Raw genomic sequence first — 27,981 nt, 5'->3', positions numbered from 1 at the left:
TGTGCCCAGGTTAGAGGCAAAGGATAACAACAGGGGCAGCTGGCCAGCCACATGCATGAAAACCAGGACTTGCACTGCATGCTAAAGGGAAGCAAAGGGGAACTCCCACCCCAGCCAGCCAGCCGGCCGGCCGGGGTATGAATAGGTGGGTGGCCCTTATCTGAAATGTCTGGGACCACAAGGGCTCCGGGATTTTTTGGATTTGGGAATATCTGCATGCTTATAATGAGATATCTTAGGCCCAAGACCCAAGTTAAAACACAAAATTCATTTATGCTTCATAAATATTTCACACACATGCCCTCAAGATAATTTCACACAATATTTTAAATAATTCCGTGTGTGAAACAAAGGTTTATAATGTAGAATGTTCCACCTATATTTCATGTCTATGCTCCAAAAGTTTTAGATTTTGGAACATTTCAGATTCTAGACTTTTGGATTAGGGATGCTCAATACAAAATCACACAGAAGACAGTGTATTATTGAATTTAAGGAAGGAAAACATTTGTCACATCTAGATTTTTCATTGAAGATTTGATTAGGAACAGGGGTGTAGCTCATTGGTATAAAGAGAGCAAGTGCCTAGCATGTGCAAGACCGTGGGTTCGATCCCCAGCACTGGGAAAAAAGAAAAAGAAGAAGATTAGATTAGTTCTTATTTTTTGGATAGACACTGCAGCCTAAGGTGTGGAAAGTTCTCGAAGGAAACATGCACTTGGCCTCACTAGCTGTGTGGCCCCAGGCCCAGAAATCTACCTCTATGCATCAAGGTCCCCAGCAACAAAATGGGCACAGTCACACACACTCCTTCCAGGATTTTGAGAGGACCAAGTGGGCTAAAGCACCTCGTGCAGAGATGGACAGCCTGCACTGAGCACCAAACGCTCCGCCTCTCCTGGATGCCCAGCAGTTCCGCTCTGTACCACTCCATTTCGTTCAGCCCAAACAATCTGATCTACCACTTAAAGTCTTCAAGAGAAACTCCCCCCTAGAAACTCAAATATCTGTTTTAGGGGAATAAAAATACTTTCCTTTAGTTCTGAAAGTTATACAGGTTTTCTACAGAAAATTGTAAGCTACATAATATAAACAGCCAGTGCAACCTGCCTGGAATTGCAGGGATTTGGGAGGCTGAGACAGGAGGATTGTTAAATTCATGGCCAACTTCAGCAACTTAGCAAGACCATGTCTCAAAATGAAAAATAAAAAAAGGGGTGGGACCCAGATGCCCATCAACAGATGAATGGATTTCTTAAAAATAGACTTTTACTCAGTCATAAAGAAGAATGACTATTGACATTTGCTGGCAAATGGACGGAAGTGGAGAACATCATGCTAAGTGAAATAAGCCAATTTCAGAAAATCAAAGGTCAAAAGTTTTCTCTCATACGTTGAAGCTAAAGTAAAACAAATGAAAGAAATAGGAGAGGATTCCATATCATAAAGACACAAGGGAAGATCAGTAGAGAAGAAGGAGGCTGAGAGGGAAAAAGGAAGCAAGGGAAAGGGGAGGAAAGGTGGAATTCATGCTATGTATACCACAGGAAATTGCACCTTCTACTTACACAAGTAGAAAGAACCAGTCAAAAATAAATAAATCAGATGAGCAAAAGGAAGAGCAGTGAAGGGGGGGGGGAGGTGAACTGAAATTAAGTCCGTTCATGCACAACAGTCTCGGTGAACCCAACTACTATGCTACTACATGTATCTGTAATGCTATAAACAAATACATATTGTAAAGAAAAAAGGGCTAGGGATGTAGCTTAGCAGTAAAGTGCCCCTGGGGCCAATCCCCAGTACTAAAAGAAAAGAAAAAACATTACTTACAAACCCCTGCAAGGAGATAACTATGAACATTTTGAAGTATTTCTTTTTTTTTTATGGGTACTATTTTACATAATTGAAATCATACTGATTATTATGCTGTTTGTTATTTTTTAATTTAACTTACTATTTTCATGTGTCCAAATAAAGCTTATAGCCAGGCCCAGTGGCTACACCTATAATCCAGTGTCTTGGGAGGCTGAGGCAGGAGGATCACAAGTTCAAAGCCAGCCTCAGCAAAAGCAAGGTGCTAAGCCTGTCTCTAAATAAAATACAAAAATAGGGATGGGGATGTGCCTCAGTGGTTGAGTGCCCTGAGTTCAATCCCTGGTAACCCCTCCCCAAAAGAAATAAATAAAGCATATAAACAAAGTTTCAGTAGCTATAATAATAACAGCAGCTCTCAATACCTAAGTGGTGGGCATAGTGTGTTTGCATTAGCTCCTTTAATCCTCACAATTGCATGTGTTCAGTGCCACAATAATTCCCAAGGTGCCCAAAGACAAGCAGGAAAAGGTAGAGCAAGATTGGAATTCAGTTCAGGTCTGCCATCTGAGGTGGAATCACCGTTGAGATGCAGATTTTCACAAAGACCACCACACTCACAGTTGATGGACACCATAGAAAATGTAAAGGCCAAGATCCAGGACAAGAAATTGCTCCTGATCAGCAAAAACTGATCTTAGCTGGAAAGCAATGGGAAGATGGATGCTCTTTAACTACAACATTCAAAAGGAGTCCACCTTGCACCTGTGCTGAGGTTTGTCATGGTGCTAAGAAAAGAGGTCTTACATCTTCCCAGGAAGAAGAGAAAGGCATAAGGGAAAGGGCATTAAGCTGGCTGTCCCGGAATACCATAAAGTGGACGGAAAGGGCAGTTATTCACTGCTGTCAGGAGGGCCCTTCAGATGAACGTGGCACTGGCGTTTTATGGTCAATCCACTTTGATAGACATTGTTGTGTTCTGACTGATTGCTTCAGCTACCCAAAGGCAAGTAACATGTAACAACAAAAAGATGTGCCCACTAGACCCCTCGCCTCCCTGCCTGTTCTTCCTCCTCCCCAGTTCATTTCCCACAGTGTTGGCCATTTAGGTTGTTTTCTACCTTAAAAGGAATGCTGTAATTAATATTTCAATACATAATACTTTATCATGTTGTATGTGGAGCTCCAGAAGTAGAATTACTGGGCAAAGAATATGAATGTTTCTGAGGATTATATATATTGCCAAACTGCTTTGCAAAACGCTCTACCAATTAATCATCTCAGTAAAATTTCCATACCAATTATGAAATGCCTATCTCTGTGGAGCCATGGAATTAAGGGATGACTGCTATGCTCAGAGCTGAGGAGTACTCTATGACTGAGCTACATCCCAGCCCTTGTTATTTTGAATTTTCAGACAGGGTCTTGCTAAGTTACCCAGACTGACCTTGAACCTGTGATCCTCCCACCTCAGCTTTCCGAGTAGCTGGGATTATCAGTGTGCACCTGACTGAGAAGAAACTTTTAAACAGCTTCTCCACACTTGTGCTCCTTTCCTGGGGCACCAGCCAAACTACTGGTATTCCCAGCCTCCTTTGCAGCTAGGGTGCTGGCACCCAGCCCAGATGCTGCCAACCATGTACCCAGGTGAGTGAGACTTCTGAATTGGAAGCAGGCAACGTGAGAAGCTGGGCGGGAGGGAATGCACGTCTACTGGAAGAGTGGATAGCAGTGGCACCCAGATCTCTGGAGACAGTGGAGAGGAGAGTTCCTGGCATTGCAGGCATGAGCTGGGGGCTGCTCAGGTCACTGGTGCAGCCTGTGGAGGGCAAGAGAGTTCCTTCGGACTGGGAGGCTTCCATGCCCAATTCCCTGGCTCCCCCAGAGATTCCAGGGGACTTCATACCTAGCAGAGCACCTGGTCTGTGCCAGCTTGCAGAACGTTCCCTGGGGCTCTGATCCCAGGGAAGGGCACCATGGCCGACAAGAGCTCCAGCCCCAGTGGCACCAGGCTTGAGCCTGGGTGTCAGGACAGCCCTATTCACCTGATTTCTTCGGCTCCAGACCTCGCCAGCTCTTAATGTCTAAGTGGGCCTCAGGGACTCATCTGCCTTTTTCTCCCTTTTTCTCTCCTTTGGGTAATGTGGTAAGACCAGCAAAATTGCATTTGGTACTAATATGATTTTTATGCTGTTATTTTCCTTAAGCACACAAAGGTTCTACCCAGTTGCCAAAACAGAACTCTTAAAATGACATGTTCTGCTTTAACTCCTCATTATGTAATAAAATTTTCATTCTGCCTCATCCTGCTTTCCCCAGTTATCATCTTCTACACTTATTAACATTGTGAACAAAAGAACCATTACTTCATCAGCAATTATGATAACAATTATGTGATTTCCAGGTTTTCAATGTTATAAAAATGTTGAAATGAGTTTCACCCAGCATGGAGTTCCTCTCTGCCTCAACCACCAGAGGAAAATGGACGAGCCCCCGAGATGGACACCGCAGTGGGTTTGCACTGTTGTGCTCAACTGCCCAAACACCAGCAGGGCCCGGGGACAGCAGCTCTGTCTCCCCTTCCCTGGCACTGAACGAGCAGGGGTACAGTGGGAGACTGTGGGTGATGGTGTCCGCGTTGTTCCTTTAGTGCTTAGCATCCCCAGCCTCCTCACAGCCAGGGCAAGGCACAGGGCCGAGGCTGGCAGCAAGGGCACCCACCATGCCAGCCCTGTCCAGCAAGGTGCTGGCCTTACTCATCTAGAAACTCCCTCAAGGATAAAAGTGAAAGGAGGGAACCCAGGGGTTCAGAGAAACCTCACTGTGGCCACAACCACCCCTTTGAGGCATCTGCCTGGGTGTTATGTCTAGAAGGTTCCTCTGCTCAGCTGAGGGGGCACGGGCAGTGGTGGGGAGGCTCTCTACAGGACTCCAACCTCCGTTCAAATGCCAGAGGACGCTACACTGAGGCCTTTATCTGAGCCATCCAAGTTTTCTCTTTAAAGTAAAACACGGATGCGTTTGTGCTGCACCAAGTTGCTGATTGTCCAGCCTTCTCTCTGTGCCATTCCCTCCCTCCCCTTCTTCTGGGACTCATGTTAGACGTCAGAGCTGCTGACAGCGCCACTCAGGACACTGGGGCTCTGCTTGCTTCTCTGTTCTCCCGGGCCCGAAGATGTGTGGGCTGTCCTGCTCTCAAGACCTTCACCTCCGCGATCCAGGGGCTGGGTCCTGCCCCGACTGCGCTCCCTCCCGTCTTCCCCACCCTTTGCTGGGTGTTCCCGGCCACACGCTATGGTGAGTGCTGGACACTGAGCTACATCCCAGCCCTTGCTCCTGATGCACGATGCCCCTTCGTTCCTCCTCAGCCTCCATGTCGTTTTCCTGTTTTTGCCTTGATCCACAATCCCTCTCTTTCACCTAAATGACCACAGTGAAGAATTTGATCAAGCTTGTATTTCCTGTTCCATATTGAAAATGCAGAGTTTTTAATTTAAAAGTAGTAGGCAACTAAGTTCCTTGGTTTGGTGAGCTCACACGGAATGGTCCCGACATAACCCTGTATCTCTGGTATGACTGCTGATGTGATTTGGACAACCGAGTAGGAGATTTAGCCACTCTGAAGAAACAAAACCCACCGGGGGAATGTTCTGGTTTCAGTCTAAATTCATCCTGTGTTTTGAGTAGGGAAATACATTTGATCCCCTCACCACAGTGTTTAACACACGCATGGTTACCCTGTTTCACATGGTGTAAAGAAAAAGAACAAAACTTTAGTGGTTTTGCTTATTAGAACTTGAAACATTCACCTCTCAAAATAAGACACTTATCACCTGGTGCTTGGTTTTTTCTTTTTTTTTTTTTTTTAGTTGGGGGGGTGCTGGGGATTGAACTCAGGGGCGCTTGACCACTGAGCCACATCCCCAGCCCTATTCTGTACAGACAGGGTCTCACTGAGCTGCCGAGTGCCTTGCTTTTGCTGAGGCTGGCTTTGAACTCATCACCCTCCTGCCTCAGCCTCCCAAGTGGCTGGGATCACAGGTGTGCGCCCGGTGCTTGAGCGTAAGCACTAACGCAAGTATGTTAATTTGTGAACCCGCCGTTACCAACCACCTGGGGTACCCGCAGGGCCACGATCCTTACAGTTTGTTTGATCCGGGTGCAAAAGTAAACTTGCTGGAAATTTCTTAACACTGGTTCTTAACCATTTGGAATTTAGGGATCCCCTTGAGATTCTGATAGAAGATAGAGGCTGTCCCCAGAAAACCGCAAATACATATTTTGCAAGCCATTTCAGGGAGGGCGTGAGCTGCCTGAAGGCCTCCCCCGCCCCGGGAGGCAGCCCTTGCTCCAGCAGCTTCGCACGGAGGTGGCGGGGTCGCCACAGCACTTGGCACTCTTACCATTGCTCTCGCCTCTTCGCGGATGGATGGAATAGAAAGGATGCTGTACAGAGCTCCGTTCACATATGGCTGGATCTTTAAGGGCAGAGAAAGACAGTCAATTGCAGGTTTTCAAATACCACACAACTCAGTTGTCAAACACCACAGCTGCTAAGGGCGCCCAGCTCTCCAGAGCTCAGGATGCCTGTTTTCTCCATCTGCGTACTCCAGCAACCAGTACAACTAGGAGCCCAAAGCCCAGTCCTTCACTCTGTCCTGCTATACGGCACAGCTGAAGTCTGTCATTTTTGTTCTCCCGATCACGGAGCCTGGAAACTTCTAGTCATCACTGATTGCTATGCTTACTCCCTGGGTTTGGTCTTCGACAGGGACCTTCTGTCCCACATTCACTGCTGCTGTCCTGTTCCAAGCCTCCACCAAACCTCCAACCTCTACCTCAGATACTCACCCTTTGATCCAACCATCATATCATTGCTGAAATCCCACAACGTGGGCTGAGTCACTCCTGACCCCACCTCAGGACCTCCCACAGAGCCCCTCGGGAAGTACTAGCTTCTTACTCAGTACAGCACACAGCCTCCTTCAAGGGCCAGTGCCCCTACTACCTACTCTGCTCTTCCCTCTGTGTTGCCCAGGGTGCCCACGCTACGTGAGGGACTGCCACCACAAGCCTGGCTATGTGCACCTCAGTCCTGGTTCCTGCAGTTCCCCCGAGGGAGTGCTCTTCCCACATGTCTCCTGGACAGCTGATTCTGCCTTTCAAACTGAGCTCAGAGAGAGCTGCCAGCAAGCTTTTCCTGAATGCTCTGCACATGGTGCCTACCTCTGCTTCCTGGACATTCTCTGCTTCTGCACTGGATTCTGTGACCTTCTCTTTTTTCTTTCTTTTTCTTATATGGGGGATTGAACACAGAAGCACTTTTTTATATATTTTTAATTTTGACATAAGGTCTTGCTAAGTTGCCGAGGCTGGCCTCAAATTTGTGATCCTCCTGCCTCAGCCTCCCAAGAGGTTGGGATTAGAGGAGTGTAACACAACTCTGGGCTTTATCTGTTTTTGCATGTACAGGAAGTCTCTTCCATTAGGAGCTCTGAGGGCAGGACCATTCTTAATTCACACAGGTAACACTGACACCGGACAATTCATGGCTTGAGTGAGAGGTGCCCACTGTGTGGACTGTGTGCTGCCACTCTTTCTGTAGCCGAGAGGAGGGCATATTGCCCACCCCCCCTTCCCAGCCCTGGGCTTTTTTCTTTCTCTTTCTCTCTCTTTTTGGTACTGGGGATTAAACCTAGGGTGATCTATCACCTATCTACATCTCCAGTCATTTTTAGTCTTTATTTCGAGGCAGAATCTTGCTAAGTTGCTAAGGCTGGACCTGGACTTGCCATCTTCCTGCATCAGCCTCCCAAGTCCCTGGGATGATAGGGGCCCAGCTATTCTGACTTTTAATGTTTGTCAACCTGACGGGGGAAAAAAGGCATACTACAGCTGTTCATCTCCGTCTCTGACACTAGGAATTCCATCTTTTCCTGTCTATAGGTGATGGTGACGTAGTATCCTGTCATTTACCTTTTTTTTTTTTTTTTTTTTTTGGTACCAGGGATTGAACTCAGGGGCACTTGACCCCTGAGCCACATCCCCAGCCCTATTTTGTATTTTATTTAGAGGCTTAGCGCCTCACTTTGAACTCGCAATCCTCCTGCCTCAGCCTCCCGAGACACTGGGATTACAGGCGTGTGCTACAGGTGTGCGCCACCACGTGCGGCATGAATTATCTTTCCATATCCTTTACCCTTTTCTTTTTCTGTTGAATTGTATGGCTTTTACTTATCAATTTTTGGGAGATTTTCATTTATTAGAGATATTAAGCTTCTATTATATGCCATGCAACTTTCTTCTTGGGGTACAGTTTATATTTTGACTCTGATTATGGTATCTTTTCCCATAAAACAATTTAATGTGCACACTGTAAAGTATGTGCAACTTCACCTTTAGGGCTTCTGGGTTTCATCTTTCAAGACCATGACTAACACAAGATACACAGTGTAGCATTTATTTGTGTGGCAAACCATCTCTGGGCTCTAGAACACAGAGGAGTCTTTCTAGCTCAGAGCAACTGCACTAGCAACAGTTACGACATGATCTGCCTCCTTTAGTATAATCGGTTTGCAGAACTGATACACTCGTTGCAACACTTGATACAAATATTTATTAAGAAAGGCTGAATGTTTTCCCTGATTAGTGGATGACGATATATAATGGTGGTGGGGAGTGGGGGGTGAGAGAAGAATGGAGGAACTTTAGATTACATAGAGGAAATGAGAGGTGGGGTATGAAAGACGGTGGACTGAGACAGACATCATTCCCTACGTACATGTATGATTAGATGGTATGACTACATTGTGTACAACCATAGAAACAATGTATCCCATTTGTGTACAATGAATCAAAATGTAGTCTTTAAAAATTAAAAAATAAGTCTCATAAATTAAAAAGAAAGAAAGAAATGAAGAATATTTCCCACAGTCTTTAACTGTCTGAATTGAATATATAAAGAACAGACTTCATTCAGGCCTAAAAGTAGTTAAAGAATTCAAGGGTTTTTTGTTTTTGGATTTTGGTACCAAGGATTGAACCCAGGGGCACTTAACCACTGAGTCACGTCCCCAGCCCTTTTAAATTTTTCTTTTGAAAGAGGGTCTCACTAAGTTGCTCAGAGTCTTGTTGAGGCTGGCCTTGAACTTGCAGTCCTCCTGTCTCAGCCTCCTGAGCCGCTGGGATTACAGGTGTTCACCACCACACCCAGGTAAGAGCGCAATGGTTTTTAAGCATTAAATGCATGGCACAAAGGCCCCACCTGCTGAACAACCCAGCGATGGTGCTGGGGGAGCAGAAGCTGTGGATGAAACGAGGGGGCTGGAGCTGTCCGCCTGGAATGGGATGGGCGTGTGGGAAACCGGGCTTCCCTCGTGACCTCGAGATCCTGCTAATCTGTTAGTTTTTGCTGATTTGTCTTCCGACAGGTCTACTTCACTTAAAAAAGGTTTCTGGACCATAAGTCAGAAAACTTGGAGAACGCCACCAGGTGCCACGCTGAGGACAGCGGTGGCAGCCGAGCTCGAGACAACCCAAGCGTCCACCCTCGGGGGACGGTAAGTAACGTGGCGGGGCGTGGCAATGGTGAGACTGAGTGAACTAGGTGCACGGTAGAGGAGCCCAGGAGGGTCCCAGCAGCACAGGAAGACTCAGCCCCTGCACGACAACGTGAAACACGCTGGGGGAGTGAGGCCCAGACAGACGACAGGGACAGCAAGTGAGGGGGCCGGACAGACGCGAGGACAGTGCCGAGACACGGGGGCTCCAGGACCGAATCCCTGCTTCTGAGCTCCAGATCTTTAGCTTATAAAAGACTTGAGGAAGGGGCTGGGGAGATAGCTCAGTCGGTAGAGTGCTTGCCTTGCAAGCCCAAGGCCCTGGGTTCAATCCCCAACACACACACACAAAAAAAAAAGATTTGAAGTTGGTCATCAATCCTCGGAGGAGGGAGCACACGTGCACCTGTCAAACCAGGCCAGCGGTGCCTGAGAGCTCGCAGGAACCTGGGGCCAGCACAGCACCCCCCACCCCGCGCCCAGGGCAAGCAATGCTGGCTGAGTACCTCATGATTCTCGTGGCCGAGGAGATCCGAAAGGACTTTCAGCACCAGGCCAGCCACCTTGGCACACATATTCTTCCCTGTGGGACCAAAACAAAACACGGCATAGCTGAACCAACTCAGAAGCAGTTTCAAGTCAGCAGACGTGAGTACCAATCGTGGCTTGTCTGTTTCCGAGCTAAGTTGTGATGGATGGCAAAACCAGGCCCCGGTGTAAAACAGAATGGTAAGAACAGTGTGGTGGAGATCTAGTGCCTGGCAAGGAGAGCCCCTCCCTCTTCATCAGCCCTTCTTCTGGGGGCCTAATTAGCCACAGGCCCTGCCTTTGAGGTTGTAAATAACCACCTCCAGGAATCTACTACTCCCCTTTGAAGTGAAGAGGCCTGTGGGAAGAGCCAGTTCTCCCCTTATCCACTCTGTTTCTATAACATGCTTTCCACTGGATGCCCTGCCCACAGCCTTCCATCATGTGGACTAGCAGTTTTATGGCACCGGATACTCTATAAATGTTGTGAGAAACTGGGGATGAGGGCTCGGAATTTGGAGAGGGATCTCCTCTGGGACCATGGGTGTAAAAAAACAAAGTTTGAGTTCTCCCACTCTCTGAGCGCCATTCACGGCTCCTTGACCATCTGAGTCCAGCAACAAGGCGACCATGGCCTCAGTCTTCTCTTTAAATACCCATTATTGACCTCAAAGGTTGATGTAGAATTCAAAGGTGGATGTGAAGGACAGGGTGGCAGCGAGCCCAAGTGCTCAGTAATGGGTGGTGCCATTACTGAAGTCAGCAGACTGATTCTCACAGTGAAAGCACACACTGCAGAGCGACATTCCACCCAGCAGCGCACAGAGCACCAGCACAAGAGCCATACGGCTCTTTGGTGATCCAAAACATATTATCACACTGCAAGTAAACCGATGGTAACGAAGAAAACCTGATGACAACCTGAGAACTGTACTAAGGTAGGGTTTTTCACACAAGCTACATTTAGAGCAGAAGATTGAAATAACAGTCATCCACTCAGTCAGCAGCATGCAGGCGGCTCAGAGAACAAAGAATCAAAGATGAAGAGCTCCAGCAAGTGCCCTGGGCTAGCTGCTCCAGACCCTGCCGCTGCTCAGACAGAGCAGCTCAGCCTGGACCCGGTGCCTCTTCTAAAGAAGATTCTGTCACCCAGCCAGCAGGTCCTCTGAAAGGGCCAGATGGGGGCAGCTACCATGCTCCTGAGCGAGCGGGTAAATGGCCTGTGATGCTCACGAGAGAACCTCCACCTCCAGGAAGGAGTGGGAACATGATCATGAGCAGGAAGCATGGTTTACTGTCACTGCTCCTGCCACCAACTTACTCCTGGAGAATCCTGGGAAACGGTCCTCTCTCTTCAGAGAAGGGAATGGTGACTGCTAACTTCATTGCACTGAATAATGCAATGAAGGAAAATGTCAATGAAGTCAATCTCCTTTTCATGCAGGAACTGCATATATTTAATAAAACATTCTTTCTGGGCTGGGGAGATAGCTCAGTGGTAGAGTGCTTGCCTCGCAAGCACAAGACCCTGAGTTCGATCCCCAGTACCGCAAAAAATAAATAAATAGATAGATAGATAAATAAATAAATAAATAAAACTCTTTCTAGGACCCAAATGGCATTTCAGCCTCAGGAACCCCACAGCTTTACACCTAGCTGGAGGCACTCTACCCTGTCTTCTCCTGTTCTCTGAGGGCACCCCCCCAGAGCCCCCAGGGCTCACTGGGCACCCGGATTCTGGTCAGGATCTCTTCTCACACCCCAACACCAGAAACGCGAGAGGGGCGAGACCTGCGCTGCGGAGGCAGAGGTTCATGAGCAGAGCCACGGAGTACTCCAGCGTGTAGTCAGACAGGCCATCCGGGTCCTTCAGGGCGTCCACCAGCCAGAAGATGAGGCCGTCGCGAATCATGGCGGTCTGCAGCGGGCGCCTAGGACCAAAGGCCTGAGGTGAATTAAACTGGCACGGGGCTTGTCACAAGAGGCCACAGCCACGTGAACGCACTGGAAAAGAAGGCACATGGAAAGCACAGACTCCAGGGCATCTTTCATCGTTAAACTGGTACAACAAATACCAGAGTTCTCTACTTTCAGGGGTACGATGGAGAGTGTAAAGACAGAGAAGGTAGTAAGGAGGCCTCCCACTTTGAAAGTTCCCTTTTCCATATTTACAATTAGCAGAGCATTACCTCAATTTTCTTTCTTTCTTTTTTTTTTTTTTTTGTGGGTCCTGGGGATTGAACCCAGGGGTGCTTTACCCCTGAGCCACATCCCCTACCCCCAATCTTCTTTTAATTTTGACACAGTTGAGGGGTCTCACTGAGTTGCTGAGGCTGGCGATCCTCCTGCCTCAGCCTCCCGGGATTACAGGTGTGCACCACTGCACCCAGCTTATTTCAAATATTTAATGAATATTCATTGACAGTTTTTGGTTTACTTAAACCAGAAAACAGGATCATGGTAACACTTCTTTGAAAAACAGATTTTTACCTCAACCCTATATAATGCAGCACATGCACTTTAAGCTGAATGAAAATAAAAACAAAAAAGAGCAAAACCCAGCTCAATAGCATTTTGACTCGGATCTCTACAGAAGAAGAGACCCAGGAAACAGAAATTTCACCCAGTGTCCCAGTGTAAAATCTTAGAGTCCAAGACCGCTTCACAATGTATAATGGTGGCTGTCCTCATGTTAGCCTTGAGAACAGATGAGACCAAGCACAGTGCCACCTTGAGAAGCCATCTGAAAGACTTGAACATCTGAACACCAGGGAGCAGCCAGCACGCCTCTCCTCATCAATGGGTTATGGTAAGATGACCACCCAGGAAGAAGGAGCAAGCAACTATTCAGGCTGCTACAGAACCCACACAGACCCGGCCTGTGTGGCCTCTTAGAACACATGGAGCCCATGCTCTCTGGGCAAGCCAGAGAGATCCTGGAAAGCTGCAAAAACATTAGACCCATTTGCAGAACAGAAAGGCATAAATTATTATTTGTAGGAAAAGAGTAAATTGGCAGTAAATATCTACATTACCAGAAAGAAGTACTTATTTACCCAATCTTTTATCTGTAATTAAATGTAGTCATCATCAAACTAAGTTGTTGTCAGATAAACAGGAACAAAGTGCTCAGACAAGTTGAATAGCAGGAAATGGACAAATCACCTGCAGCTCTTTTCAGTTCAGAAGTTACGATAAGAACTTGCCACCAGCAGGGACCTGGCTGGTAGCAGACCCTGAGGCTGCCCCTCTCCCCCACAAGGCACGCACTGCTTAGACGACTTCACTCTGCAGGCTTCTGGTTATTGGGAGGGTCAGTCGAATGTTAGCATCTGATGGAAAAAAGCATGTTCAGAAGAGGGTGGGCAAAAAGCTGGAGGTTCTAGAATTTTTCATAAAGTCAGAGATAAAATAAGGCAGTGCTCACGGAAGCTGGGCTGGAAGATTTACTTTAGAACCCAGCAATTCCACTCCTAGAAGCCTCTGGAGGAAAGGAAAATGTATGCTCACACAGAGACTCCTATGCAAATGTTCACAGTAGTACTTTGAAAAACAGATAAAAAATGAAAACAATTCAAATGTCCAGCAACTGATACACAAAACGTGGCCTGTCCATCAGATGGAAGGCTATTCGGCAGGACAAGGAACAAAATGCCAACCATGGCTACGACAAGGAGGAACTGTGAAAACATTATGCCAAGTGAAAAATGATCATCCAAAAAAGACACACGTTATCCGATTCCATTTGTGAAACATCCAGACAAGTAAATCTACAGAAAAGAGTTTGGTGGTCACCCAGGACTGGGACAGGAACAAGGAAGGACTGCAAATGGTACAGGGTTTCTTTCCATGGTGATGGAAATGCTCTAAAATTAGGTTGTAGTAATGGCTGCATAACTTAGTCAATCTGCTAAAAACCATCGACTTCCACACTTAACATGTGAATTTTATGGTATGGAAAGTATACTTCAATAAGCTGTCAATTTATAAAAAGCTCCAGCAGGTGCCAGATCTGGTTCAAGAAGTATCTGATTTTTAAATTTCTGATGGGCACTTCCAAGTCATGACAGGGTTCAGGCAGAGGCTGCGGTGGGTTGCTGGGATGGATGCACAAGGAACTAGAGGCCCTAGCCAGAATTCCCAAGGGCTGTCCAATCACACCGGGGACTAGAAACAACCTGAAGAGTATTCATGTTTCCATCTAAACCTCACATGGGGCCTGAGACCTGATCCAGCACCTGGTGGGCACTAATGACCTACTGGACACCATCAATGTCTCCTGGAAAATACAGCGATACTTTCATTGTCACATTTGCCTCCAGTTCCTGCAGCCTTGCACACAACAGCTTAGTGGACTTAGTGGACAGCTTTCTACCTCTGTCTTGGAAAATGACCCAAACTCAGGATCCTAAGTGTTAGCAGAACACATCTGCCTCCCTGGTTATCATGGGAATCAAGTAAGCACTAAATAGCAGCTTAAAAAACCCAATTGGATTCCACAGGAGCCCCCATGACCTATGGCATGGTCATCACCTGAGACTGAACTTCTGCAGGGCCCCAAGAACATTTTCCCGGGTAATGACGTCCTTGTCCTCCTCCTTCAGCCTTCCCTCCAGCATCCGCAGCACCTTGGTGTTCTGGGCGAGGTAGAGGCGGCCTAATGACACCCCAGATGAAACAGGGAAAATGGGAAGAATTACTCTGGTGTGCTCCAAAGCCACTCGCTATGAAAACTTTGCATGTAAAACAACTTTTTTTGCATATTGGATGATTTTATGTTCTAAAAGAAATTATTAAAACACATTTCTTATAAGAGTTGGTTTTATTCAATCAACTATCTAATGAGGAGAAACTACTCTTTGTGTAAGATGAACATAACTGATCACCATGTTCCTGTGGGAAGCACTGTTTCGTGTGCCTGAAATTCTGAACCCCACAGTAAGAAACAAGGAGAAGAAGGGTGGGCCTGTGCTCTGAGCCACTGCTCTTCCAGCAGAAGCAGCCAAGGAACACTTCTGGCCAGCTCCCTGCGTCCTCTAGACAGGCCCAGGCCTGGAGAAGATGGTGGAAGCTATAGCTAGGATCCTGTACCACGCCTAGAATGGTCACTAACCTGCTGTGGCCTTCTGTGTTGGCAGACAGGTGTGATGTCTGGATACAAGTGCCAACAGGATCACTCGATGAAAGGCCGTTAGCACATGCCCCAGATTATATCAAGTCTGCTGAATGAATGCAGTCACGAACAGGCGGATGGATAAACAAATTGGAGTGTCATGTATTCATAATTTGAAAACTCCTTTTATTTACATTAAAAAGTCATAAAGTAAGGATTTATGGAAAATAATGGCCCTTTGTAAATCACTTTGAATTCAGTTTGGTGGCGTGTTAGTTTTTAAGTTTTCAAATCCTTTACTTTACGAGACTGTAGTCTCCTGAAGAGGGTGGTGCACTGCTTACTGGAGTCAGCTGTAATTGCTTCACCAATCTGCTTGTGCCTTGGGTAGAAAACTACAGAGGAAGCATTACTGTCACATACTTGAAAGTAATCTAAATGGAACTGTGCTGGGTGCTGGGTCGCGGCTCAGTGGTAGAGCGCTTGCCTAGCATGTGGGTTCAATCCTTAGCACCACATAAAAAAAAAAAACGGGGGTATTGTGTCCCTCTACAACTGAAAAAAAAATAAAAGACAAATAAATAGTACTGCTCTGGAATAAAACAAGAGGGTTACAAAATAAACTTTCGAAAGCAACAAAATTTGCTGACAGAAACTAAAGTAATATGACAAAAGCGAATTTTCAGCAGAGAGGAAACCTGTCTGTCTTTAAGAAAGGTGGGGAGCACTGTTTGAAAGGAGAGGCGGCTGCGCAGAGCCGCTCTGCTCGGGAAGGGGGCCTACCTTCTGCCAGCGACGCCAGGGCGTTGACCAGCCGGGCCGTGTACTGGCGCACCACCTCGCTCTTGGAGTGCAGCAGCTGCAGCACGCTCCTCTGTGGGGACAAGCGACAAGGAGGACAGGGCTCCGTGAGGAGCGGGAGGCGAGGCCGCGGCAGCTCTGGCCTTCCCTTCCTGCGAGCACTGATGAGCGGGGAAGCGGGCCAAGACAACTGCTCGTCCGAAGTCCCGACTTCCGGCGAATATTTGACGAGACTTGGCAAAAAGCATCTGTCCAGACGTCTCCAGTCTGTGAACTGACGGCGCCGGAAGGGACGCCGCTGGCTGCCCCGTCCCCCAGCACCCAGGTCAGGCAGGAGCGCTGACCACGCCTCCGGGCCGGCTTCCTGGGGGCGACAGCAGGCTGCAGGAAAGGGCCCTCTAAAAAGATGAAAATGAGGCTGGCGCGGGGTGGCCGAGACTCAGGAGGCTGCGCAGGAGAGTGCCCCTGAGGGAGACACGAAGCACCCCGGTTCAGTCCCCACGACAGAAACAAAAAAAGACATGAACTCAGCACTGAACCGACAGAATGAGGACGGTGGTGCCGGCCCTGGAACCCCCAACTCAAGGCAACAGTGGCAAAGAGGAGGACCGCGTTCCATCGCTCACTCCTCAAAAGGCTGGAGAACTGGGGGAACCAGACAAATGAATGAAGCGGGGTGCAGCGGCCCAGGGGTATTCTTCTGTGAGGGTGGCGCAGAGGGTCTCTGGACTGGGGACAACAGGCTCAGGTGGGCAGGGTTCTGCGCCAAACGGAGGGGGCTGTAGATGAGTGAGAGCCACCAGCACCTCACGCCCCAGCCCATCACCTCCAGCTACTTGGCTCCCAGACCCTGGTGACCAGACTTCACCTCTCTGCAGGAGGCGAGAAGACTCTTCTCAGAGGAAAGCGGCCAGCCTGGGGAAAGAACTAGGTTCTGAAATCAGTGGCTCCCAGTAAGTGGCCGCCCAGCTCCTCAGTGGAGGTCCATGTCGACAGCCCTCCCCTGTACTCAGGACTCCAGCTGGCTTTTCAGTCTCCTTAGGAGATGACCAAGGGCCACCGACACCAGAGGAAAGGCTCTGGCATGGAAAACAGCCAAAATGAGGAGGGGGAGCTCCCTGGAGGAAACCAGCTGTGCGGGGAGAAGAGCACTAACGAAGAGAGAGGAAACCGTCCCTGGCCAGGAAAGAAGTGGATGTTCTAAGCTCACAAAACACTCAACAGAAACCACGGAAAATATAAATAAAGACATCTCCCAGAAAGTGGAACAAGAAGAAAAAGATAGAAAACAGGAGAGAAAAGATTAGCAAAACAGCAGTTCAGGAGGTTTGACATTTAGGAAGAGAGAACAGAGAAAACAGAAGGGAAGAAATCATCAACAAAACAAAGAAAATTCCCAGAACTAAAACCGTCAGATTCAAAGGGTGCACAACAAGGGACCAAAATGCACTTCATGAAGCACATCCCTGGGGATCTTACTAACGGTCATAAAGAGAAGATTCAACATGCTTCCGCATGCTTCCAGAGAGAGGAAAACAGGTCACATACAAAAGATCAGGACTGGAATGGCTTTGGATTTCTCAACAACAAAAAAGGAACCCTGAGGGTCTAGGATGCCTGTAGTCCCATTAATAGGGAGACTGAGGCAGGAGAATCCCAAGTTCAAGGCCAGCCTCAGCAACTTAGCAAGACCCTGTCTCAAAGTAAAAAATAAAAAGGACTGGGAGTGTAGTTCAGTGGTAGAGCACCCCTGGGTTCAATACCCAGTACACAAACAAAACAAAACTGGAACCTAAAGACAACAAAGTAATGTCTCCAAAACTCTATTTTGGGGCTGGGGAGACAGCTCAGCTGGTAGAGTGCTTGCCTCGCAAGCACAAGGCCCTGAGTTCAATCCCCAGTACCGCAAAAAAAAAAAAAAAAAAAAACTCTATTTTGGGGGGTGGGGGGTGGGGGGTGGGTAGGGAGGGAGATTGAACCCAAGGGCACTTTACCCTTGAGCTACATTCCCAGCCCTTCGTATTTTGAGACAGGGTCTTGCTAAGGTGGTCTTAAACTGGCGATCACCGGTCTCAGCCTCCCAGGTTGCAGGAATTACAGGCATGCGCCACCACAACCGGAAAATATCTCCAAATTCTACAGAAAATTTATTTACAACCCGAATTCTATACAAAGAACAAAGATATTTTCATTCAGACACAATCTCAAAACCCAAAGCGCCCAGGTGCTCTTTCTCTAAAAGCTCTGCCTAGAGGAGGTGTTCCACCAACCAAGAGAAGTGGAGAAAGAAGGCCACATGGAGATAGGCAGAGTCGCTGGAGTGGCTGGGCTGGGTTCAGGACCACCAGCCCACGACAGGCAGAGCTGCCCTGAGGCCACCGCGTGAGGGCCGCCATCTTCTGCTTCCTGTACACCTTCTCTAGTTAGTCGTTATCGTAGTTTAACAACTATACAGAAAATGCACAGGTCTACGTACAGAACTCGGTGAGTTCCCACAAAGTGAGCACGTGGGTAGCAAGTAATCAGGCCAAGAGACAGAACATTTTATAGCCTCAAGACCCCCTTCCAAACTGAGGGGAACATTTTCCTCCTGGCTTCTAACATCATAGATTTATTTTGCCTGTTCTTGAATTTTTTACAAATGAAATCATGTGGTATATATTCTTTCACACTCTTTTCACTCAATGCTAGGTTTGTGAGATTCACCAGTGTGCTCTCTGTGCTCCTTCTCATTGCTCTCTGAACCCCATGTTGCAAATCTATCACAGACATTCGTTCTACTGTTGGTGGACATTTGGGTTGCAGCCAGTAAAGTTTTGGAGCTTATAAGCAGTACCACTCTTGGACATTTCTGAGTGGACACATGGGCCCATTTCTGTTGGGGTCGTACCTAGAAGTGGTTTTGCTAGGCATAGGCTGTGCAGTTTTAGTAAATGCTACAGGTATTCCAAAGTAGTGCACCAGGATCCAACTTTTAAACAGAGTGCAAGACCTGGATAGCCCTGACTGTGCGCTGGTGAGGTGCCCCTCCTTCCACACTCTGCAGGGGACATCAGCTGTGGACAGTTTTTTACCCCATAGAAGTGTTGTCAGGAGATGAAATCCTGAGAATCAGAAGGAGACTGCTGACCTTAAAAGCTGAAATATAAACTGGGCACAGTGGCATGTACTTGTAGTCCCATTCCAGCTACGAGGGAGGCAGAGGCAGGAGGATCATTTGAGGCCAGGAGTTTAAGACCAGCTTGGGTGACACAGTGAGAGTGCCTCAAAAAAAAAAAAAAAAGCCCAAATCCGGACAGCTCACCACTGGCTCTCTGCCATATATACTGTTGCTGGACAACTGGCAACTGATACCTGGCTGATCTTTCCTTCCTGCCAGATGCCCTGTCTCTCAGGACTCTCCTGACCCTGAATACTACTGTCCCCAAAGGGGATCAGCAAGTGCCCAGGAAAGCTATGCCCCCCTATTATCCAACAATCCCGTTCATGCCGTCTTCTCCCAGGTACCTTCAGCTAACCTAGTACAATTCCACTTCCCTGCAAAGTGACGCTTGTACTTGCTACTCAGCACAGTCCAACAGCACATTGAGGACACACATATAGATGGGAAAACTATACAGACAAGCAGGGAAATGATGAACACAAAAGTCAGGATGTGTACACCCATTTCATAACAGCACTACTGTCAGTAGCCAAAAGCAGAAAGAACCCGTGTGTCCATTGGTGGATAAGCAAAATGTGGATGGAAAGGCTAATACATGGAATATTATTTAGCCTTTAAAAGGAAAGAAATTCTGACACACACGCAACATAAATGAACCCCAAGGACATTATGGTAAGTGAGCAAGCCAGTCACGAAAAACCAAACGCTGTATGATTCCAATTAGATGAGGTCCAAACCATGGAGGCAGAACACAAAATGGTGGTTTCCCGGGTTGGGAGAGAGGGGAATGAGGAGCTGTTGTTTAATGGGGACAGTGTCAATGTTATAAAACGAAAAGAGGTGCTCATGGAGCGGGATGCAGGTGGTGGCTGCTTAATGTCACAACAGCATCTAGCTCATTCAGCTGCATGTTTACAGTGATTAAGAAGGTAAAGTTTACGTTACGTGTGTTTGCCACAAGTTTTAAAAGTCAGGATGGCAACTTCTTCTAGATGAAAGGACAGGGGCACAAGCAGAAGCACCAGGGAGGTCAGAAGGCCCCTTCCCCCATCTGGGCCTGAATTTGCTTGCCTGCCTGTGCACCTGAATAGGTGAGCAGCAGGAGGAGGGCAGGAGTTGAGAACTGGAGAAAAGGACAGCAGAAAGCAGTTGCAGAGATGAAGCAAGTCATTCTAACTTGTTCACGGCTCTTCACTAGAAGCAAACAGTAGATTCCCCAGGTAACAGGGTCAAGGCCAGCACACAAGGAAACACGCTTCCCCACCTGCCAAGGTCAATCCTGGGGATCCAAGGCCCTGGCTGACTTCCGCCCACCTCTTGCCCACCTGGTTGTGGCTATGACAGTCCAGGAGGTCATTGCTGATATATGCTTGCAGAACTGTCTCCCTCTGCTCTCCAGGATGGGATGTGGTCAAGCGCTGGAGGAAAGGAAAACAAAAGTAACAAGACCTAAGTCTTATTTTTTTTTTGGTAAATGGACACAATATCTTTATTTATTCACTTTATGAGGTGCTGAAGATCAAACCCAGTACCTCATACGTGCGAGGCAAGCGCTCTACCACTGAGTCATGATCCCAGCCCAAGACCTAAGTCTTAACAGGAGAAAAATTTCCATATAGCAGGTATGGTTTAAATGGCAAACTCCACCAAGTGAAATCCAGTGGGGGAGGCTGGTTAACCAGCCAGACAGTCAGTTAACGAGAACTTACTTAGGAGATGGGTGATGGAGGGGACAATGGAGTCAGCTTACACGTGTGAAGTCTCCTGAGAGGTGAAGAGGCACCCTAGAGGCGAGAGTTGGTTCCAGAGGGCAAGTGGATTGCTAACCAGCATGGGAAGGCGAGTGTGGAGAGATGGGAAGAATGTCAATTCAAGGGGGAATAAAACACAGGGCAGAGCTGAGTGGCTCAGTGGCAGGGTGCAGGGCAGATGGGAGAGGTCTCTGAATGCGCCCCATAGAGACTCAAAGAGTGATGCTCAGTGAGCATGTGCGCGTGCGTGGTGGGTAGCTGGCAGGACTCCTGTTGTGTTGCTATAAGTAAGGGCTTACGTAATGTCTGCAGAGGAAGAAGAACCGTTTGTATGCAGAGCACGTGGGATGTGCACCGGCACATGGGCGTGTGCGGTGTGAGTGGGGAAGCAAGAAAGTCATGGAACTGAAGTGAGCAAATGTGCTTATTTTTCCAGAAAAACCTCACTAGATAAACATCCCAAGGCTGCAGGCCCTGCCTCTGGGCGAAGGGAACACCTGGGTAAGGCCCGAAAGAGCTGTGGATGAGGGGAGATCCGACGGGAGGAGAACCTGAGGCCTCCAGGGAAGGTAGGTGCTGACCATCATGGCAGGAAGGCCCTGCAGGAAGAGGGGCCTCTCCTGGAGGAGGAATGTGCCAAGAAGGCCACACTGCGAGCAGCTGCCCCTCTCTGAAGTTGCCTGAGGTCAAGGCAGGGGCTGGGGCACTCGAGGGGGACACAGAAAAAAAAACATTAAAAAGTCTGCTTATTTTTCCTGTTTATTCTGCGAAATGCCCTTCTCTCAGCAGGGCAGCGTCCTGTCTCAGCAAGAGGCTCAGGAGAAGCATGGGCTGAGAGGAAGCGCTGGTGGCAAACCCAGAGCCAAACAGGAAGTGAGTCGGCTAAGCCAAGCAGAGGGGCAGGGCAGGGCAGGGACAGCCCTCAAGTGGCCCACCCACGGGGTACAACTGACCCCCATGGCAGCAGAGCAGACGCCATGCCACAGGACTCTCCCTGTGACGCTGGTGTGTCCTCGGCGTAGTCAGGTCATCTCCCAGGATATGCTGCAGACACAGCAGTGAGCAGGGCTGCTTCGGCCCATGACGCGGGAATTGCTCAAAGAATTTTGATGCCAAGATTCTCTAAAATTTGGGGTTCTGTGACAGGGTCTGATGCAAATGCGGGGTTGTGGGAGTTAAAGGGCCAGCCATCGTGGGGCAAAGCCAGCCGTCCTCACGTGCAGTCCCAGGAACCCAGCATACCCAAGCACGTTCAAGGGGTCTACGAGGACTCAGTTATTTTCACAATTCTACTAAGACATGATCTGCTATTTTCACAATCAGTGTCTCAGGCTGCATGAAGCGGGACGCTGTGGCAAATCAAATGCAAAAGCAGTTGGAGAATCCAGCTGTGCTCCCCAAGATGCCTGCAGACATTAAAACGCCACTCTCCTCATTGGCTTTGCTGTTCAGAAAGTTGTTTTTTAATGTCATTTATGTTAATATGTCCATTTGTTTGTTGTTCACTTTACACATATAGCTACATATTTTAAATTTTCTCCGCTCTAATTTCTAATACCATAAATACTGGTAGATCAAATTCACATAAACAGCTTTTTACAGTCCTCAGTAACTTTCGAGAACGTAAAGGGCCTGAGACTGAAAAGCCCGAGAACCCACCACTGGTTCCTCCTGCTGCTATCAAGCTGATGACTTAAAGACCCCAGGACTGAGAGGAGACTTTATTTCCCTTAAGGACTTGCTGCCTGCCCTTGAGGCCTGCCGGGGGTGCTGACCTGGTAATATCTGGGTACAGGAGTCTCTGGCCTTGCCAGCAGGCCTGGCTGCATGCAGCTCCCATCCAGGGAAGGCCTTGACAGCAATTCGTCATCACACCACAGGGTGACGGCAATGGCAACTGTGACGCCACAGTCGGGGTTTCAGGAAGGCCAGGGCTGCCTTCAGGAGCTGTTGTGAACTCTGGATCTTGGTGGCATCAGGCAGCGGGAAGAACATTTCCAATAGAGGGGTTACAAGATACAAGCGTGGTAGCCAGCCAAGAAGAGCTGCACTGGGCTTACCTTTGTTTTTTGTTTTTTAACCTCAAGGGGAAAGTACCTACCCAGCGCAGAGCCTGCAACAAGAAGGCTTTCAAGCGATCACTCCCCCAGATCAAATCCTTCTTCAGTTTCTCATAATCCAGGGATGGCAGTAACGGGACATCATTCAATTTCCTACTCAGCATCACAGTTCAAAGACAAAAACAAGGGGGAAAAGGACAGGTTCATGACACCTCCTGAGCATCAACATATCCGCTCTAGAGGATTAGCAGTGGCCCAGCTGTCCCCACCCCACCCCCAGAATGGACTCCAGGCTCAGCCAGCTCGGCTTGGTCAGCTTGGTTGATGGACCAAGGTCTCATGTTACAGTTTTTCTAAAATAAAGAGCTTCTGCCTTTGCCTTAGGCCTGTGAAGGGGAAGAAGTCATCTTGAAGGCTTCGAAACTTCCCATTCAAGTTCTATTTAGAATTCCTGGTAAAGCCTACAGACTGTTAGCACCAGCTGGCCCTGAGGGTTCTACCTGCATACCTGAAGCCACTGTCCCTCTTAAGCCTGGAGATTGAGTACCATAGAGCAGGGGCCAGGAAACGGCTTGTAAGGGAGGAGGCACCCAGTGGACTACCGTGGAGATGGAGGATGTGGGGGGACCTGGGACACATGGTGAGATGAACAGCTTGCTAACCCTGCCCCGAGGACCCCAAGTCAAAACCCCTGGGAAGCCAGGGCTCTGATTAGACGTCTGATTAAATATCTGTCCAACTTGGACCAACCTAACACCTGCCCCTGCTTAGCCAGAAACAGAAGGAACTAATCCCTTCAGACACCTTGTCCCCAAAATAAGTTATCTCCACATTTTGTTGAATAAGAGGTTAGAGAGCGGGGAAAACTGATGAGAACTGTGGTCTCCGCAAAGCAACCTCCTCCTGTGGATCGCTCACAACAGTCATGTAAGATGTCACCACTGCTGAGGTGGGGCCCTCAGCTCTCCTGAATGAATCTGTAATTACTTCAAAATAAAAAACTAAGCTGGGCTTGGCACATGCCTGGAATCCCAGCGACTTAGGGAGGCTGAGGCATGAAGACCACAAGTTCAAAGCCAGCATCAGCAACACAGAAAGGCCCTAAGCAACTTAGCGAGATCCTGTCTCAAAATAAAAAATAAAAAGGGCTGGGGATGTGGCGCAGTGGTTAAGCACCCCTGGGTTCAATTCCTGGTACCAAATCAATAAATAAATACCAAAAGAAAAATTAAAAATATCCCCCGTACTAAGGGGGAAAAGGAGACTATACAATATAAAGTGGAGACTCATGAAAAGTTTGGTAAAAACAATAAAGATATAGGGCTTCCTTTGTTGGGAAGGGAGGAAAGGAAACTGAGTTCAGGAGGAAGGAGTCTGGGCAATTTAAATTTTCTTCATACATTTCTATAGCATGCAAATTTTCTATAATGAACTTGTATTACTTCATAATAAAACATGACATGTCAGTTTTTTCAGTGTTTGCTTTTATTGGACAAAATGAGATTCTCATAGAGGGTCCAAAGGAAAGAGCCAGAAAAGAAGGCAACAGCTGAGCTCTTAGTACACAGCTGCAAGGCAGGAGCCTTCTCTTCTCTACACCCAACAGTAAGCCCACAGACGACAGGCACAGTGACTGTTTTGATGCTGTTTTCTGGGGCAGATACTATTTTGAATTTAGTAATTAATAGAGTTACTTTTAAAATTCGCATTATAAATCACTGGGTCAAGATTTTTCAAAATTGTCAAGCCATGAAAGACAGAGGAACACCTCAAATTCAAGGAAACTAAGAAGACACTCTGGCAGCATGAGGTCCTGGATCCGATCCTGGGACAGAGGAAGGACATGGGAGAGCAACCTGTGTCTGCGAATGAGGTCTGTAGATCTGGTGGTGGTTTTTTATCAGTGCCCACTGCTGGGTGTCTGGTAAAGCTACTTTGAATTCCAGTTTCACACACAGCTGAGCTCGTTAGTAAGACTTCCTAAGCGAGGTTACTTACACGGGTGCCAGGGAGGCTCGCAACATGGTTGAGGCCTGAGAGGAAGGGGACAGGAGAAAAGACCATATTAAACACTGTCAGCAACAACTCCAACTCAGACACTCTCAACAGTATAAAATCGGCAGAGCTGCAAGTTCTCCAACCAAAATCATATGACTTAAAAATTAGCCCAAACCCCAGCTGAAAGTGCTGTCCCCCACAAGCCACTGACTAAGTTAAATGCTCCAATAAACAGTGGGTTCTCCCCAGCCAGACTTCCAGAGGCACTGAAAGCTGCCCAAAGACATCAGGAAGGAAAGCATGTGAATCACAGGCTCCTCATTTTTTCTCTACTATGATTTTCTCTTTAAGTACAAAAATAACACATGTACTTTGTGCCATTTCCCAGTCCCTGAAAGAATCTGGCTTTGGGATCCATGGACTAGGCCACTCCTTCCCACCTCCACGGTCTACCAAATGTACGTCCACCCTGAGATCTGCTTCTGGCCCCTCGAGCAGTGCGCTGCTCACCAGGCTCTAGTTTGGGATGCAGAGTCTCAGCAGCATTTTGTGTTGCAGAACATGGGCCTTTGGGGAAACTCAGGCAGAGTGAAGGCTCCCCTTCAGACCCTGGTTCTTGCGATCAAGTCGGAAAGATCTCAGACATGTTGCTTAGAGTAACAGGGATGAGTCTATTAGAAGGGACAGGAAAGGGGATAGGGGCACTCTCAAGGGAGAGAGTAGGTCCTCTCAGAGAAGAGAGGAACAGTGTGCCTCTCCTGTCCTCCAGTTTTACTAGGAGTCCCAGAGAAGTTTCCAGAGAGCCCTGCTCAGGATCACCTCTTGACTTTTGACTCACAGCAGGATGACATCGAAGTTTCAAGTGCCCGCTGCCATGACAACTCCAGGTCACGTTGGCCCAGGCTGCCTAGCTCTAATTGGAACCTCTTCTTCAGATGTTATGGTTGGGGGAATTCTTCTTCTCTCCCTGAGTTCGGGATCTGGTCTGTGTAAAGGTTAGAGAAGATCCCCCTTCAGGGTAACTACTGTTCTTATCAACGTTTCAGGGCCTACATTTATCCTGCAGATATCAGGTCGTCTGCTGAGGAATGTAACATATCCTGTGGACTTAGCCAGGCAGAGTAAACTGTTGCTCAAAAGTGAAAGCACGTGGGGTCGGCACTGCAGGCCCAGTCCCTGAACTACCCGCAACCTCGCGCTCTCTCCTCGCGTCTGTCTGTCCCCTACCACGCCGACCTCCACAACGAGCATCGCCATCTCTGCCAGGTCTGGGGACTTATCGGCACTTCAGATTGAGCAGTCTGACTCTGGTCTGTAAGTCATTCACTGCTAAGCCAGTAACAGCCCATTCTGGTGACAGTCCCATAGCAGGAAGTGCATATCAGGTAAGGGCAAGGCCTCTTCCATTCCTTAATATCTCACACTTGCGGCTAGTCTCAGATATTTATCAACTGAATTTCATATATACCTACAAATTAGCTTCATAAAGGAACCAAGGTGTTTCTCTGTTCATTGGTTTGTTTGAAAGAAAAAGGAATCTGTCCCCAGTAGAGCCCTTCCCACGGGGCAGGCAGTGGTCCTTATGCTTTCTGTGTCACCACAGCCCTCAAACGGGATATCAGTCACTCTTACCACATCGGAGTGATTATTCCACAAATATTTGTGTCTTTCTTCTTCAGCAGACAAAAAATTCTATAAGGACTGGAAACAGGTCACCCTCGTGTCCCCAGCGCCTGATACAGTATACAAAGTCACTGATTGGAAGACTGACTCCCAAGAGTGCTTACTCCAGAGTCCTCTGGTGATTAAGAAGAGACCCAGGCGATGCCTGTCATTGATCACTTCCCTTTTTACAGACACGTAGATTCCTTCCTTGTAGACATCTCAGCCCACTTTTAAATGGTTCGTGACTATGTATGTTTCCATATTTTTTAGCCCTTGGGTTGTTTTAATTAGTAAACTGCTTATTCCTGTTATTGGCTCAGAGAAGAGTTCAGAAAATAAGTCTGAAATGGCATCTAAGTTACTCATGTACTACATTAAAGAGACTAAGCAGCTGACAGTGCGTCAACTGGGTCAAATAAGGTCATGGCCATGTGAAAATATTAGCAAAATATGTTCAAAAAATAAAAATTAAGAATTAGAAATACTGGTTAATTCCTGTTTGCCCAATAGAATTTATCACTACCCTTTTTTCATAGCTATATGAAGTTTTCCATCATTTAAAAACCAGTCCCCTTTGCTAAACTCTCTGATTCTATTTGCCCCATGAAGAAAGGAGTTGAAAGCAGGAATAACGGGCCCTCATGAGGAGAAACAATATGTAAGATAAACATCATTAGGACTTTAGCATCTAATCAAGTAAAAAAGGAAGCCAGAGACAAGCTGCAGGAAAAACAGCTCAGCGCACTATCCACAGGAGAGGCGGCCCTGGTGTTCCACGCATTCAGCAAGCACTTACTGAGTGCACCATCTGCCAGGTCGCCGCTAGGTACTTGGCTACACAGGGGTGAACAAGCAAGTGCCTTCCTCGAGAGCTCCTGACCAGTGGGGGATCCATGGCCAAACAACTTTCCATGCCTCAGGTTCCTCACCTGCAAGATGGCGGTACTCACAGTGCCAACCTCCAGGACTGTTACGAAGATTAAGTTCATTAATCCTGGCCTGCTCAGTCTCCACCCCCCGCCCCCAAAAAGCAGGTCCTGGTGGTTCTGTGGTAAATTTCCTCACATCCAAACTTTCTCTCCAGTCCCCACACCAGGGACTTCCTTTGGCACCACCTCTTCTGAACTCCCTACCAGAGAGCCACGGTAACTGCTCCTTGACCATCAGTAGGTCTCATGAGCATTAGCTCATTTCCTGCACTGTTACGCCTACTTTCGGATGAGAAGATATGGAGGTTAAGCACCCTGCCCTGGGCCAAGGGTCAAGCCAGCAGTTGGGTCCCAGAGACAGTGCTGACTTGGCCCACTCCCCACTTCCATCTCTACCTCCAGCCCCCTGCCACGCTCAGCCAAGGGGAGCTTTATCAAAGCCACCCACCCCCATCTCCTCCGCCTTGCCTCTGGCACACCTCTGCCCCATCCTCCATCTTCAAACTCAGTTCCAACCATCGGAGCTCAGGAGACGGTTCCCAGCACTGCCCTCTACCCTTGCTCCTCGGACCTTGGCGAGCGCTGATTTTCACCTGGTCCTG

The 27,981-nt window shown here is 47.9% G+C and overlaps 1 protein-coding gene across 4 annotated transcripts in view; it reads right to left on the bottom strand.

The window, feature by feature from the left end:
* The window catches only part of Armc9 (armadillo repeat containing 9), a 136,375-nt gene that overhangs the window by 60,349 nt on the left and 48,045 nt on the right, over window positions 1-27,981 (bottom strand). For all 4 annotated transcript variants that reach the window (XM_047545557.1, XM_047545559.1, XM_047545560.1 and 1 more), the window contains exons 10-17: window positions 24,786-24,820; window positions 22,829-22,940; window positions 20,302-20,394; window positions 15,796-15,886; window positions 14,433-14,556; window positions 11,691-11,830; window positions 9,878-9,954; window positions 6,216-6,290 (exon numbers count right to left, since the gene is read on the bottom strand). In XM_047545557.1, coding sequence (XP_047401513.1) covers window positions 6,216-6,290; window positions 9,878-9,954; window positions 11,691-11,830; window positions 14,433-14,556; window positions 15,796-15,886; window positions 20,302-20,394; window positions 22,829-22,940; window positions 24,786-24,820 — 747 coding nt within the window. The remainder of the gene's footprint in view (window positions 1-6,215; window positions 6,291-9,877; window positions 9,955-11,690; window positions 11,831-14,432; window positions 14,557-15,795; window positions 15,887-20,301; window positions 20,395-22,828; window positions 22,941-24,785; window positions 24,821-27,981) is intronic.

Source organism: Sciurus carolinensis, chromosome 3 (genome assembly GCF_902686445.1).
Source record: "Sciurus carolinensis chromosome 3, mSciCar1.2, whole genome shotgun sequence".
Lineage (NCBI taxonomy): Eukaryota > Metazoa > Chordata > Mammalia > Rodentia > Sciuridae > Sciurus > Sciurus carolinensis.
The sequence above is the reverse complement of the archived record's forward strand: the minus strand, read 5'-3'. Positions and strand labels throughout refer to the sequence as shown.